Genomic DNA, 13,516 nt, shown 5'->3' with positions numbered 1-13,516 from the left:
CTGAAGAAGTGCCACGTACATTAAAAGGGAGAAGGAACCTCAGAAATCCACAAAAGGGTGACAGGACAGCTCAAAGGCACAGAAAATCAGAGCAGTGAAGCATCACAGTAACTGAAGCCACACCAGCTGCACAGTGCACCCACCCCCATGTGTGGGGCAAGAGCAGAAGCCTCATCCTGAGCTTTAGTCAGGGAGGGGTCGTGTGGATAGCCTGGAGGGTGACAGACAGTGGCACATGGCCAGTTCTGCATCGCTCTCAGAGGACTTATTGGAGCCACATGCTTAAAGCCTTCAGGTATCCTGCGGGGGGATTCTCAACTGGCACTTACACAATAACTAACACTTGTACACACACTTGTGAGCAACAACTAATCATCTTTAAAACACTAAGTTGGAGGGTGGTTTGTTGTAGAGAAAGCCATAGTTAAAATACTACCAATGTGAGTTTCAAAATATATTTGGGTTTCTAAATAGATGAGATGGCCTCTAAAATTACTCTTAGTGGCTAACATTTTACCACAGTTACAAATGGTGTTAAGGATATCACTTATTTTAAAATAGGCAGGAAGTAGATTCTATCACCTCTACTAAACGGTTGGGAAAAGGAGGGCTTTAAGGAAGCCAGGGACTATTTCCAAGATCACGCAGTTCACGGCAAAGCCTCCGAGAGGTAACAGTAACTCCAAGTATTGGACACCACAAACCAGGGCAGGAGTCCACAAAGCTCTTCCCTGCTGCTCTCTAGACTCCTAAGTTTCTTCTCATTCAGATGAGGCAGATCCTCTGTGTGCAATATGCATCACAGGCTCCGAAGGGACCCTAAGGTTCCTCATGTCTAAGCCACTGCAGTTGCTAGGTGCTTTGACGGCTGCCTAGCAACAGATCTCACTTTCCTCTCTAGTCAGGTGTTAGAGTACCTCTGACTTCCAATGATAGCAGACACCATGACTTTCCATTTCTTTGTCTTTAATAGAAAGGATGACTGTGAAGGCGGATAATTAAGCACAGAATGAATCTGCTCCGTCCTTCAGCTGTGAGCAGTACCAATCAATTGAGCAACCGAATAATAGGCTAAAACCATGCACACATCCTCTGAAAGTCTCCAAAAGGAACACACTGAGCAAAAACCAAGTTCATAAGCTAAGAACTTCTTGATTCAGGGAGTTCAAGGCAACAAATATATTACCAGAACTTTAAACTTAGAATGTGTGCATTTTGTGTTATGTAAGTTAAATCAATAAAATTGATTTAAAAATAAAAATTAAAAAGTCACAAGTTAACATTCTCACAACAATGGGAGATTTCAGCAGCTGTTTAAAGTATTCTAATTTCTTCCTACTCAGTACAAGTCTGGAGTGAATAAGTTTAAGTTCATAAATAAAATTTAGAGTGAAGTATACATGCTAAAATTTGGCATAACAAATTAAAGTACATAACTTATGGGAAAGGAAGGTTTTATGGAAGACAGTAATTAATATTTACAGCTCTTTCCATCACATGGTGTATGTTACAGCTTCTTCTGCTGTACAACCTAATAACAGCCATAGACAAAGCAGAACTGAACAGCTATGGCTGAGCTCCAACAAAACAGTGTATTCACAAAACCAGGCAGTCAGCCCAATATGGACAAAGTGCTGCTTATTGTTTTCCCCTAAAAAATTATGTGTATTTGTGTGTATCTTTGTGTGTGGAGTGCATGTGAGTGCAAGGCCTTGCAGAAGCCAGAGGTGTGAGATCCCTCTAGGTGGAGCTGCAGGGAGATGTGAACCACCCAACATGCATGCTGGACTCTGGAAATGCAGTTCAGGCTCTTCCTGATGAACCATCTCTTCGGGCCCCATGTATTGTTTTTAAATTCCTGATCTATGACTCTAGAACCAGCTTATGAACAAAGGGAAAGTGGGCACTACAAAGATTGTCTATGTATGTGGTAGAGAGCAAGACTTTCAGAAAGCCAAGAAGAACAAGTGGAAAAAAAATCTTTGAGGAAATGAATTCAAACAGATCATTAATTGCAATAAATATTAATAAATTAAATTCAAATACTGTAAGACTACTAGATCCAATTTAAAGACATCAAAGTCATTTATATTGAATACATATGAAAAAAGATATGAATATCCATATGTTCAAAAACAAAGGACATGAGAATAAAGTGAGATGCTATATAATTAGCAATTATTAATTATATAATTAATAATTAACAACAGTCATACATAATGGTGACTCAAGTACACAAAAAAAGCAGTTAAAAGAAAATCACATAGAACAATAATAAGTATTCTGACCAAATATTTGCCCAGAAACAATTTCCAGGAAGGATTCATTTTGGGTCTTTAATTTCATGGGGAGCGAGAGTGGAACATGACAGATGATATTCCAGTCTTGGTGTGGGAGCTTGTTGTTTTTCTCATCTCAGGGGCAGACCAAAGCAGAAACTTGGCCAGAATCAGGGGTTAGGGACTCACTCCCGTAACCCTCTTCTGTCTGCCACATCTCACCTCCCACAGCCTCCCAAAACAAGAGGCCGGATACCAAGTGTGTAAACTACCAGAGGCACCTTTTTTTTTTCCCTCAAACATACAGTCAGTAGAAACATTTCTTAACTCCACAGTAAATTAACAAAAGATATTAATAATTTTTAAATCCCAATTATTCCAGATAATACCATATATTCTCTAATGATTTTTGCCTGCTAAAAGAAATTCCTAAATTGCATACAATCTAAATTATAACAAAAAATATAAAACTATCCCTATAATAAAAGTTCTGTTTTGTGGGAGAGACATAGAATGATCATTAGCCAACAACCAACATGCATGCAGTACATACAATGAGTGACATTTACATACATACTATAGAGTAGCAAACTGTGCTGAGTGTTATGAAAATGAGCACGAAGTACAAGAGGGAGTGCCAGCTGGGACCCACACGCTAAGGAAATTACACGTTGTGGTTGGAGAGAAAGAGAAGGAAATGCACAGGGCATGCTGGAAGAGGGTGGAGAGGCAGGGCGAAGGAAGAGGAGCAGGTGTGTGGGAAGCCTAAAGGTAGACCAGAAGACTAGCCTACAGAAAGGGTAAGGGGAATAACAGAAACAGCCTAAGCAAGGACGCAGCTGCTCCTCAGTGGCCCGAGGGAACTGACCGTGGGGTACCTTGTGAATGCCAGAATCTGCAGATGCTCAGACCCCTATATAAAATGGCATGATATTCACAGATAACTTACACACATCTTTCGGAATACTTAGCCTTCTCTACATTATTTATGACACATCATCAATGGAAATGCTACATATGTAATTGTTATACTGTAACTTGTAAAGAATGGCAAACCAGTCACCACATGTTCAGTACAGATGCAGTTTTGTGTATGTGAATATTTTTCAGCTACAACTGATAGAATACATAGATGCAGAACCTGCGGATATAGAGGGTTCACTGAAAATAGGAAGATAATTTCTTGAAAATATAAAAATAGGAAAAAAAATCTCTATTTTTTGTCACATTAATATATCCCAGTGCTTGTTTGTTTTTGTTGTGAAATATGCCACAACCAAAACCATCTTGAGGAATAAGAAGCGTTATTTTGGCTCACAGGACACACACCATCATCCAGGGAAGCTGGGGCAGGAGCAAAGCACAGACCATGGAGGAAGGATGCTTACTGCCTTGCTCCCTGGCTTGCTCAGCTCCCTTTATTATACAGCTCAGGCCCACCCGCCTAAGGATGGCGCTGCCCACAGTGGGCTGGGCACTCCTACAACACTTATCAATTAAGAAAATGCCCCACAGACATGAGCACAGAGCGGGCCTCACAGACAGTTCTCCAGCTGAGATCCTTTCTTCCTATTAATGTCTAGGTTTATATCTGGTTGACAACTGAGGCCAAACTATGACAATACATTTTAAATGTAAGCATTATTATTCTAATTTAACTAGAAAATTTTAGTAAGGTGGCCTAGTTTATAATTTCCATGAACTAGCTCATCATTTATCTTTATATTAGACATACCAGTATCGGTTTTTCCAAAATTTGTCATAAACTGTGAATATTTTTCACCAAGTTAGGATGTCACTTATAAGATTATCATTCATATGAATTATTATGATTAGTTAATATGAATTATTATGTATAGTTCTGATCCCTTGATTTGAATATTCATGGTACAAATAATCTGAGCTGAGGCACGACATGGGTCTACTTTTGGGATGTACCGATCATTTCTGATTCTCAGATTCCATGCCTGATAGTATGGTCACACTCCAAGTAGGATCAGAAGATCAGAATACAAAAGCATAGTCTCAGCTGAGGACTGAATCTGGGGCTTTGTGCACACAGGCAAGCTACTCCATCCTGAGCTGGGCTTTGTGCACACAGGCAAGCTACTCCATCCTGAGCTGGGCTTTGTGCACACAGNGGGCTTTGTGCACACAGGCAAGCTACTCCATCCTGAGCTGGGCTTTGTGCACACAGGCAAGCTACTCCATCCTGAGCTGGGCTTTGTGCACACAGGCAAGCTACTCCATCCTGAGCTGGGCTTTGAGCACACAGGCAAGCTACTCCATCCTAAGCTGGGCTTTGAGCACACAGGCAAGTTACTCCATCCTGAGCTGGGCTTTGTGCACACAGGCAAGCTACTCCATCCTGAGCTGGGCTTTGAGCACACAGGCAAGTTACTCCATCCTGAGCTGGGCTTTGTGCACACAGGCAAGCTACTCCATCTTGAACTGCATCCGTGGTCCTATGTTCACTATTCCTAAAGGACTCTGTATTATAACATACAACAATCTCCCCAAGCCATTAACTCTTTTTTTTTTTTGGGGGGGGGGGTTCGAGACAGGGTTTCTCTGCATAGCCTTGGCTGTCCTGGAACTCACTTTGTAGACCAGACTGACCTCGAACTCAGAAATCCACCTGCCTCTGCCTCCCGAGTGCTGGGATTAAAGGCGTGCACCACCACGCCCAGCTAGCCATTAACTCTTATCCTTTCTCAAAGTTATAATTAACTGGCAAGAGAGGAGGTGAAGAGTTCCTGGGATGCTTCCTAATTAGCAAATCACTAAGTGCATTTAAAGATGCTAGGAGACCCGTGTGTCCGTGAGTTAGAGGAAGGAAAGCATACCCATGCCCATCACCCTGCACGGAAACCACCTCAAAGTGGATCAAAGACCTCAGTGTGAAACTTAAAACTCTGAAAGTGCCAGAAGATACAGGCAGTACCTACGTGAATGGTGTGGGGAGGGAAGGACTTCCTGAGCATTCTATTTGCTTAGGAGTTAAGGCCAACAACTCATACATGGAACCTGGTGAAACAGACAAAAGACAAAAAAACACACAACCAAAAATCCTTCTGTATAGCTAAGAAAACAATCAACCAAAGAGGAAGCCCAGATTGGGAGAGAACTCTGGCAGCTACACATCTGACAGAGTAATATCCAGAATGCACAGGGACTAAAAGAGAGTAAAGAAAACAAGTGACCCAATTAAAAACAAACAAACAAACAAAAAAAAAAACCCTCACAGATCTGAACAGAGAGCTTTCAAAAGAACAAACAAAAATCGCCAAGAAACATCTTTAAAAGTGTTCAACATTCTCATTAGTTGGAGAAATGCAAACTGTTTTGAGATTTTTATCTTTTCCCAGATAGAATGGCTAAGATCAGGAAAACAACTGACAACAAGTGTTTGTTGGCAAGGATGCCAGGGCTTGCAAACAGGCATGGCCATGATGAAAATCCCTGTGGAGAATTCCCCAAAAGCTAAACCACAGATCTACCACATGTCCCAACGGAATCACTAGCGGGCATGTGCCCAGTGGACTTGGAATCTTACCCCACAGATATTTGCTCATCCATGTTCATCATCACTATTGAGAATAACAGCTAGGAAATGTAAACAACATAACAACATAAATGCCTTCAACTGATATATGATTAATGAAAATGTGGTGTATAAACACTATGGAATACTATTTGATTATAATGAAAAATGAAATCATGAAATTTGCAGGTAAAACATGAAACTGAAAGAAATACGGAGCTGGAAACTATTTTGCCGAGTTGTGACCCAGATTAAGAAAGACAAATACTGTACATTCCCTCTCACCTGTGAATCCTAGCTCTGAATCTTTAGATGTGACTATACAATCTGGAGTAATGGCAGAAACCAGGAAAGTAAAAAGAGACCAGAGGGGCAGACAAGGAGAGAAAGTTCTAGAGAGGAAGACAGATGGGCATAGGTACTTTGCACACACATGTGCACATGCACATGTGTACACACACACACACACACACACAGAGAGAGAGAGAGAGAGAGAGAGAGAGAGAGAGAGAGAGAGAGAGAGAGAGAGAAATTAAATGGAATGATGATCCTCCCCTAAAGAGCCATAGACTCTGTAACAAAACCCCCAATATTAAGTATTTGGAAACCTCCCTTCAAATTATTGATCACAATCCAAGAGACTCCAAAACAATATAATCTATTACCATTTACCATGGCTGCCTCCCAGAACTTGAAGGTAAGACCTTAGTGTTGAAGATACCATATACTTCAGACACAGCACTTGGAGGAATAGAACTAGAATGGACCTGGGAGCCTCTTCTTGAGGACTAGTTCTCAAAGTATCCAAAGGAGCTGTGTGAGCTACCAAGAGAGAAAGCAATTAACAAACAGCTCTACACAGCTCTAAAGCCTACGAACCACCATGACCAACCCAATAAGCTAATCTAAAGGCTGTAAATATGGTAGGCATATATGGAATTTAAAAAAATCAAATTTAAAAAGTTCCAAAACTTTAAAATTCAGAGAATATTAAAAGTATACATGAAGCATTGTGTTACATGTAGTTTAATGTACATGTGGGAACATTGGATAGAAATGCCATCTGTTTAACTCTTTCGCACAGAGCACAGAACTGCAAATTTGACCTAAGTACGCCTGGCCCAGATCTTTTTGTCATTGTTTCAACAAAGTTAAGAATGCTTCAACTAAATCTTTCTCCATGAAAAACATTCACACCTCCCAGAAGCTGAATGCCAGGAAGGAAATTTAATTTAAAAAGCTGGGAGCCTAACTAATAATGCAATCAGACCCAAATCAGGAGGCTGACTAGACAGAATGTGTCTTGCAGGGCTCTTGGTCTACCAGGCATCAAAATAAGTCTCCATGTAAATCCTAAAACACTAAAAGAAGCTCTAAGAAAACCCAGATTTAGAAGTGATAAGATGCTCCTGCTACCAGACCTGTGTCAGTCAGGCACGATCAGAGCCAATTCTGGCACTAAAGTTAAAACTGTCAATGTTCTAATAAATTCTCCACAGTCGGTTAAACAAAGAAATCTCAACCGTGTTTTTATACATTTATTTCAAAAATACTAAAATTGCTTTGAAATATTCTCAACCCAGACAACATAAAATACAGACTGTAGGGTTCTTTATTAGGAATTCTGATACAACTCCAAATAATCATAGAATACATAAACTTCAAGGTTGAGACAAAGCTTAAAACACCTTGATTTTACTAAAGCAAAATTCAGAATGAACTATATCATCACCTATGTAATAAAAGAGTCTCATGCATGAATCTGCTATAAGATTGGAAATGTTCTAAGAAATCTTTAGTCTCAATTAATTAATAAGTTAATATTTTTAAAGGTGAAATTGTTTGGTCATTCCATGTGCAAAAGCGGTATTTCCAGCCCAGTTACCGCCTACTGCCTAGCACCATAACAGGCAACCAGAGAGCAGCAAGCCACGGCTAGTTGGTCATAGGCCCTAAAGGAGAACCAATACTGTTGTTCTGCTAAACAGACACGGTACCAATCTGCCTTCCATGTTCATGTTTATACCCATAGGTTTGTGCTGCTCTCCACCCTGGTCAGAGAAGCATCCTCAGTGGGCAGCAGTGTATGTAACTCAAAACTGGTCAGAATGGTGAGAATCAGTGACTTGTGAATTTCTAACCTTAATTGGGACATCTGTATCAACCTTCCCGTTCACACTCCCAAAAAAGGTCAAGGGGCCACAAAAAGAGAGGGCAGAAAGAATGTATGCGCTGAACGATCGGGAGAACTGTGAAAAGCTGTCATCTGGACCCAACACGGCTGTGACACGGCTGTGACTCGAATGACCTCATTGTAGTTGTGGTCATCCACACAAGGACAGTCAATATTCCAGTAGGCATCACTAATTGGATTCAGTGGATGGGGGAGGGGGAGAAAGAGGGAGAAGGAGAGAAAAAGGGAGAGAGGGCAGAAGGAGAGAAAGGGAGGGAGGAAGGGAAGGAAGGAAGGAAGGGAGGGAGGGAGGGAGGGAGGAAGGAGAGGGCATGGGAGTGGGAAAGGGGAAGGCTGGGAGATATCTAGGGGAATTGGAAGTGGGGAGTTGAGGGTAGATATGGTACCCTCAAGCTACATGGTATGAATGACACAAACTGTTAAAGAATAAATAAAAGATAGAAGCTGCTAAATTAGTTCCTTTTAAACAACAATCCCACTTTATGAACTTAATTTAGACACAGACTTTAACTAAGAGAAAACATTAAAGTCCCCTTTTTCCTTAAAGTAGGAATCTTACTTTTGTTACCCGGTGGATGGTGAGTTTTGGTAGCATTTTAAACTGCTCTTTTACGAGGGAAAAGTTCAACTGTAGTGGAAAATTAAGCTCCTGCATGGTATTAGCCGTGGTATTGGTGATAAAAGGATTCTAACCATAATAGCAACAATGTCTGAAACACACAGCACTTAACAAGTGTTAGGTATTGTCCTAAGCACATTTCATATAATCTAAGAGTTTAATCCTTGGTTACCCCAAAAGGTATAGCATTATTATCATTTTATAAATATGTGAACAGGATACAAAAAGGCAAAATAATTGATCCAATATATATGGATAGTAATCAACAGAACAGTATTCAAGGAACATAATCAGATTTCAGAATAAAATTATCTACCTATACCTCTATTTACAGTTAACCTTTAGAGAACTGACTGAAATGATTTAAGCCTGTATAAACATAAAAATTATATATGTAACATAAATTTCATTTTGATACCTTTCAATTATGTATACTATGAAATTATATATGATTTGTAGGTTATATTCATCTGTGTAATTATGTTATACAGTTATGATTTTTTCTAACTTCCCTATATTTTATGACTATTCATTTTATTGACAGAATTAAATTAACTACATATAAATAATACTGAGAACATATAAACATGAGTTTAAAATTAAAAATGAAAAATCCAAAACCAAACATTCACCTGCTTTTACTTTCTTTTCAGTTCTGAGCTCTGAGATGAAAACTTATTTCAATCTAGATTAAAAAAACAAGACAAAAACATAAAACCTCAAACACACTTTTCTCCTCACAATGTATTTTAAAAAATCAAAAACAAACAAACTGAACAGAAGTTTCTCTTTTCCCTAGCCCTCTCAGAAGAGGAGAAATTACTGTAACCTCATAGATTAAATGTAGGACTAAGAATTAACACTGCCTACATACACATGACTACTATTTATGCCCAGAAATTCTTACCGTGAAAGATAAGGACGCAAGTCAGTAAAAGACTTCATTGTTGCACACCAGGAACTCCCCCAAAGTCATTTATCCCAACAATACACCACTCAAACAGGCACTGTTTCTTTTACAAGCTCCCTCCAACTGGGCAAACAGCTTACTTATCAAAGACTGCATACACAAAGGACAGAGCTGTGATTCCCCTGTGTGACATCCCCACCCAAAGGTACGGAATGAACTATGCAAAGGCTCCATCTCTGAGAGACAGAAGAACCTAGCCGCAGCAGTATTTTCCAATGGCCACTCCGCAGGCCCAGTCTATAAGAACCCCATCAAGGCCATGCTCTTTCTTACAGGTTACCTGGCAGGAAACCTCCTGCAGCCAGGGCTTGGAGATCAGGTACCCTGGGAATTCCAGAGGAAGTCAGCACATGACCCGTTCCTTTGCAGTGCTTCTCTAACTAGTAACTCACCTTTAAATCTTAGTCTCTGACTAGAGTAACCATGGGTAAAAATCATACAGCAGTATAAGGATTATCACAGAGAGAGATGACTAAAAAAAATGAGGGCTATGAGAAATTTGACATAAGACTTCAAATTTCATTACTGCCACAGTGAATTGGACTGATCATAAATTTCAAAATGATCACAAAGTCTCAGTGTAATTCAAGCTTAGTGATAAAAGAAAAAAGGTTTTAAAAACTCTAAAATGTTCATGCTGGCACCTGGGAAGATTTTTATCATTTTTTTTTCTTAATTTTATATCTTAATGTTTTTAAACTTGAAAAGTAGATTATTTAAATGTATATAAGTAAAATATTATATGTGTTGTAATAAAACTGAGCATTTTGACATCATTAATTTATGTATTTTTATTAGATATTACTTATATTTATCTATGTGACAAGTTACGTAGCTAATATTTATTCTAAAGCTAATATTTATTCTAATCTTGCTTTATTTTAACCTCATATTTTTTCTTTATAAAAAATTAAAACAGGAGATGAGGATTTAGTTCAATGTGACTATCTAGTAGCAAGTGGAAGGCCCTATGTGGACCTCAGAATTAAATCACATAAATATCTAACTGAATAAAACAGTTAAAGATGATGATGCTTAGCAATTTAAGTATTTGTTTCCTCTCATTAAAACAGGTGAGTTACCTCTCCAGCCGTATACAGAGTGCTTTAAGTAAAGCACTGGGGGTGCTACCTAAGCAAAGAAGTGAAGAGAGTGAACCTCAGTTACGTGGTTGGAAAGACAGAAGATTCAAAGCACAGAAGCAAGATCTGTTCATAGCATGAAGAACACGCTTGTGAGCAGGAGCCCACGGAACAGCTACTACGAACGCACAGATACCAAAATAAAGACAGAGACAGACATCTAGACAGATTTCCCCTTAAATATAGCCTTGAGTCATGTGCCTTCAAAGAAAAAAAAAAAAAAAACCTGAAATACTAAAGTATACTTTAACTTCACCATGTAAAACACAGTAAGAAGACAAACATTAGCAAAATAAGCTATCCCATAATAAAACATCTACAACCCAGCACTTACCTTCACTGATAGCATGGGGCTTAATGATGCAACAGGTGCAATTGGTAAATTTAGCAGTGTTCGCTGGCCCACAGCCTCCACTTGAAGGAAAAAACAATTCCATTTCCTAAAGATGGGGAAGATGAGGAAAAGAACTTGACACGGATGATCTCTTACCTGAAACCTGTAGACTATTTCTGGAGATACACAATTACACTTAAAAGTTTCATGACAGAAAGTCTTTGCTTCAAGTTTTCTAAATGTGAATTTACAAAGAAAGTGCCACTTCAGCATTAGGAATAAAATAAAATTAAAACAAGGATATCCTTACAGAAACAGAAACATTGATGCTTAGGAGTCTGAGAACTACAGTTATTTCATCATAATTTACAATAATAGTTCTATTATACACCAAAATGAGCAATATATTATGGCGTGACTCACACAGTGGTTGTTTGCTTTGCTAATGGCTCATTATACCAACAAGTAGGCAATCTGAATGAACCACAAAGGCGTTCACATTACTCAGTTCTTCGAATGACTTAAATGCTGCTATGCATTTATGCTTTTAGCATTATTCTTTCCACGGTGTTCTCCACAAAACCTTCTGTTCCACGCTCCAGCATCTGCCAGTGAGCAAAGGACTCTCAGAATATGCTCACCTCCACAGAGCTTTCCCGATGCCCCCATCAGCGCCACATATCCGTCACAGCTGGGACTATTCAAGAACTTGTCATCTACCACATTATAAATTCGAAGAACCAACTTGCAGAGCTTACTAGCTTCCGAACATCTAGAACAAAACCTGCCTCCGAGGAAGTATTTTCTTTTCACTGAATTTATACTTGAAAGATCAAACCTGCCAGTCTGGAGGCAGAAGAGGCAAGAGGCAGGTATAAGTGCCCTTGGCCGAAAGAACAAGTCCCAGGGCAACTATAGTTACATAGTGAGACCTTGATTCAAATTTACAATTAAAAAAAATTAAAAGATAACAGATAAGTTAATATGCTATCTTAACAAATTTTATATTTTGTTAGAATACATTCATTATATAGGACAATAGGCTTCATAGGGACATTTTCATAGAAGTCCACATGTACTGTGACCTTACCAATCCCACATTACTCTTACTTTTCCCTCCATCCTTCTTCATCCTCTTCTCTAATGGCCTCCCTTCTACTTTTATGTGTAAATATTTTTAAAAACAAGCAAGCAGGAGGAGGAGAATTTACTTCAACTACTGTGTATATTTGAGTGAGTCTGTTAGCAGAACACTTAAAAATTAATGATTATTATTATTGACTACTAACCTACTTTGTCACTATACATTAATTTCTATAATTTTATATAAATAGATTCATACAATATATGCTATTTTCTCTAGCTTCTTTCACTCAACAAAAGTATTCTGAGATTTCCTTCCTGTGATACATTCTTCTTTTTTTAATATTTATTTAGTTAGTTAGTCATTTATTAAATGTAAGTACACTGCAGCTGTCTTCAGACACTCCAGAAAAGGGCATCAGATTTTGTTATGGATGATTATGAGCCACCATGGGGCTCCTGGGATTTGAACTCAGGACCTTTGGAAGAGCAGTCGGTGCTCTTAACTGCAGAGCCATCTCACCAGTCCTCAGTGATTCATTCTTTTCCCTTTTTTCTTTTTTACAAGTCAGGTTCCACGGATGGCTACACAGTGGCTTGTTCATTTGTCCATCTGCTGGGTGCCTATGATACTGCTAACATGGACTATTACAAACAAGCTGTTACAAATATTCACATCCAAACTTCTCACAGGAGAAATCTTGATTTTTTTTTTTTGTTAAGACCTAGATTTTTTTCTTTCTTTTTGGAAAAAAAAAAGAAACTTTTTTGATTTGAAATTTTTATTACATGTCTGTATGTCTATGTGTATTGCAGTGTGTATGTGCATGGGCTAGAGAACAATTTATGGTAATAAATTTCTCTCCTTCCATCATATGGGTCCCAGGTAACACAGCAGGACAACCAGCTTTGCTACAAGTGCCTTTACCCACTGCGCTACCTTGCGGGCCCAAGACCTCGGGTTCTTGCTTCTTCACCTATGCTGCATGTTCTAGGTCTAGTTGCCTACTTACCTTACACCATCGCCTGATCTGGATTACAAACGGACTACTCAAATGAAACCTTACTTTGGAATATCTATTATAGATCCATAAACTAGTATTCTTAGCTAAATTAAGTCACAAACATGAGCCTTGGCAATTTAATCTTTTACAGAAAGATGGGTGGCAACAAATGTCAGATTTTGAGAAAACCACACTCGACAACAGCAACCAACAGGACTAATTTTTTTTTCTAGAGTATTCTTTTTTTTTTTAAGCTGAGAATTCTTTGTTTAGCTCTGTACCCCATTTTTAAATTTATTATTATTTTCTTTATTTACATTTCAAATGCTATCCCAAAAGTTTCCTAT

General features: G+C 38.8%; 1 protein-coding gene across 6 annotated transcripts in view; it reads right to left on the bottom strand.

Annotated features, from left to right (window-relative positions):
- Nucleotides 1-13,516, bottom strand: part of Nme7 (NME/NM23 family member 7) — a 123,889-nt gene that overhangs the window by 74,208 nt on the left and 36,165 nt on the right. For all 6 annotated transcript variants that reach the window (XM_021197750.1, XM_021197751.1, XM_029538319.1 and 3 more), the window contains one exon: nt 11,083-11,188. In XM_021197750.1, the coding sequence (XP_021053409.1) occupies nt 11,083-11,188 (106 nt within the window). The remainder of the gene's footprint in view (nt 1-11,082; nt 11,189-13,516) is intronic.

This window comes from Mus pahari, chromosome 5, assembly GCF_900095145.1.
Source record: "Mus pahari chromosome 5, PAHARI_EIJ_v1.1, whole genome shotgun sequence".
Classification (NCBI taxonomy): domain Eukaryota; kingdom Metazoa; phylum Chordata; class Mammalia; order Rodentia; family Muridae; genus Mus; species Mus pahari.
The sequence above is the reverse complement of the archived record's forward strand: the minus strand, read 5'-3'. Positions and strand labels throughout refer to the sequence as shown.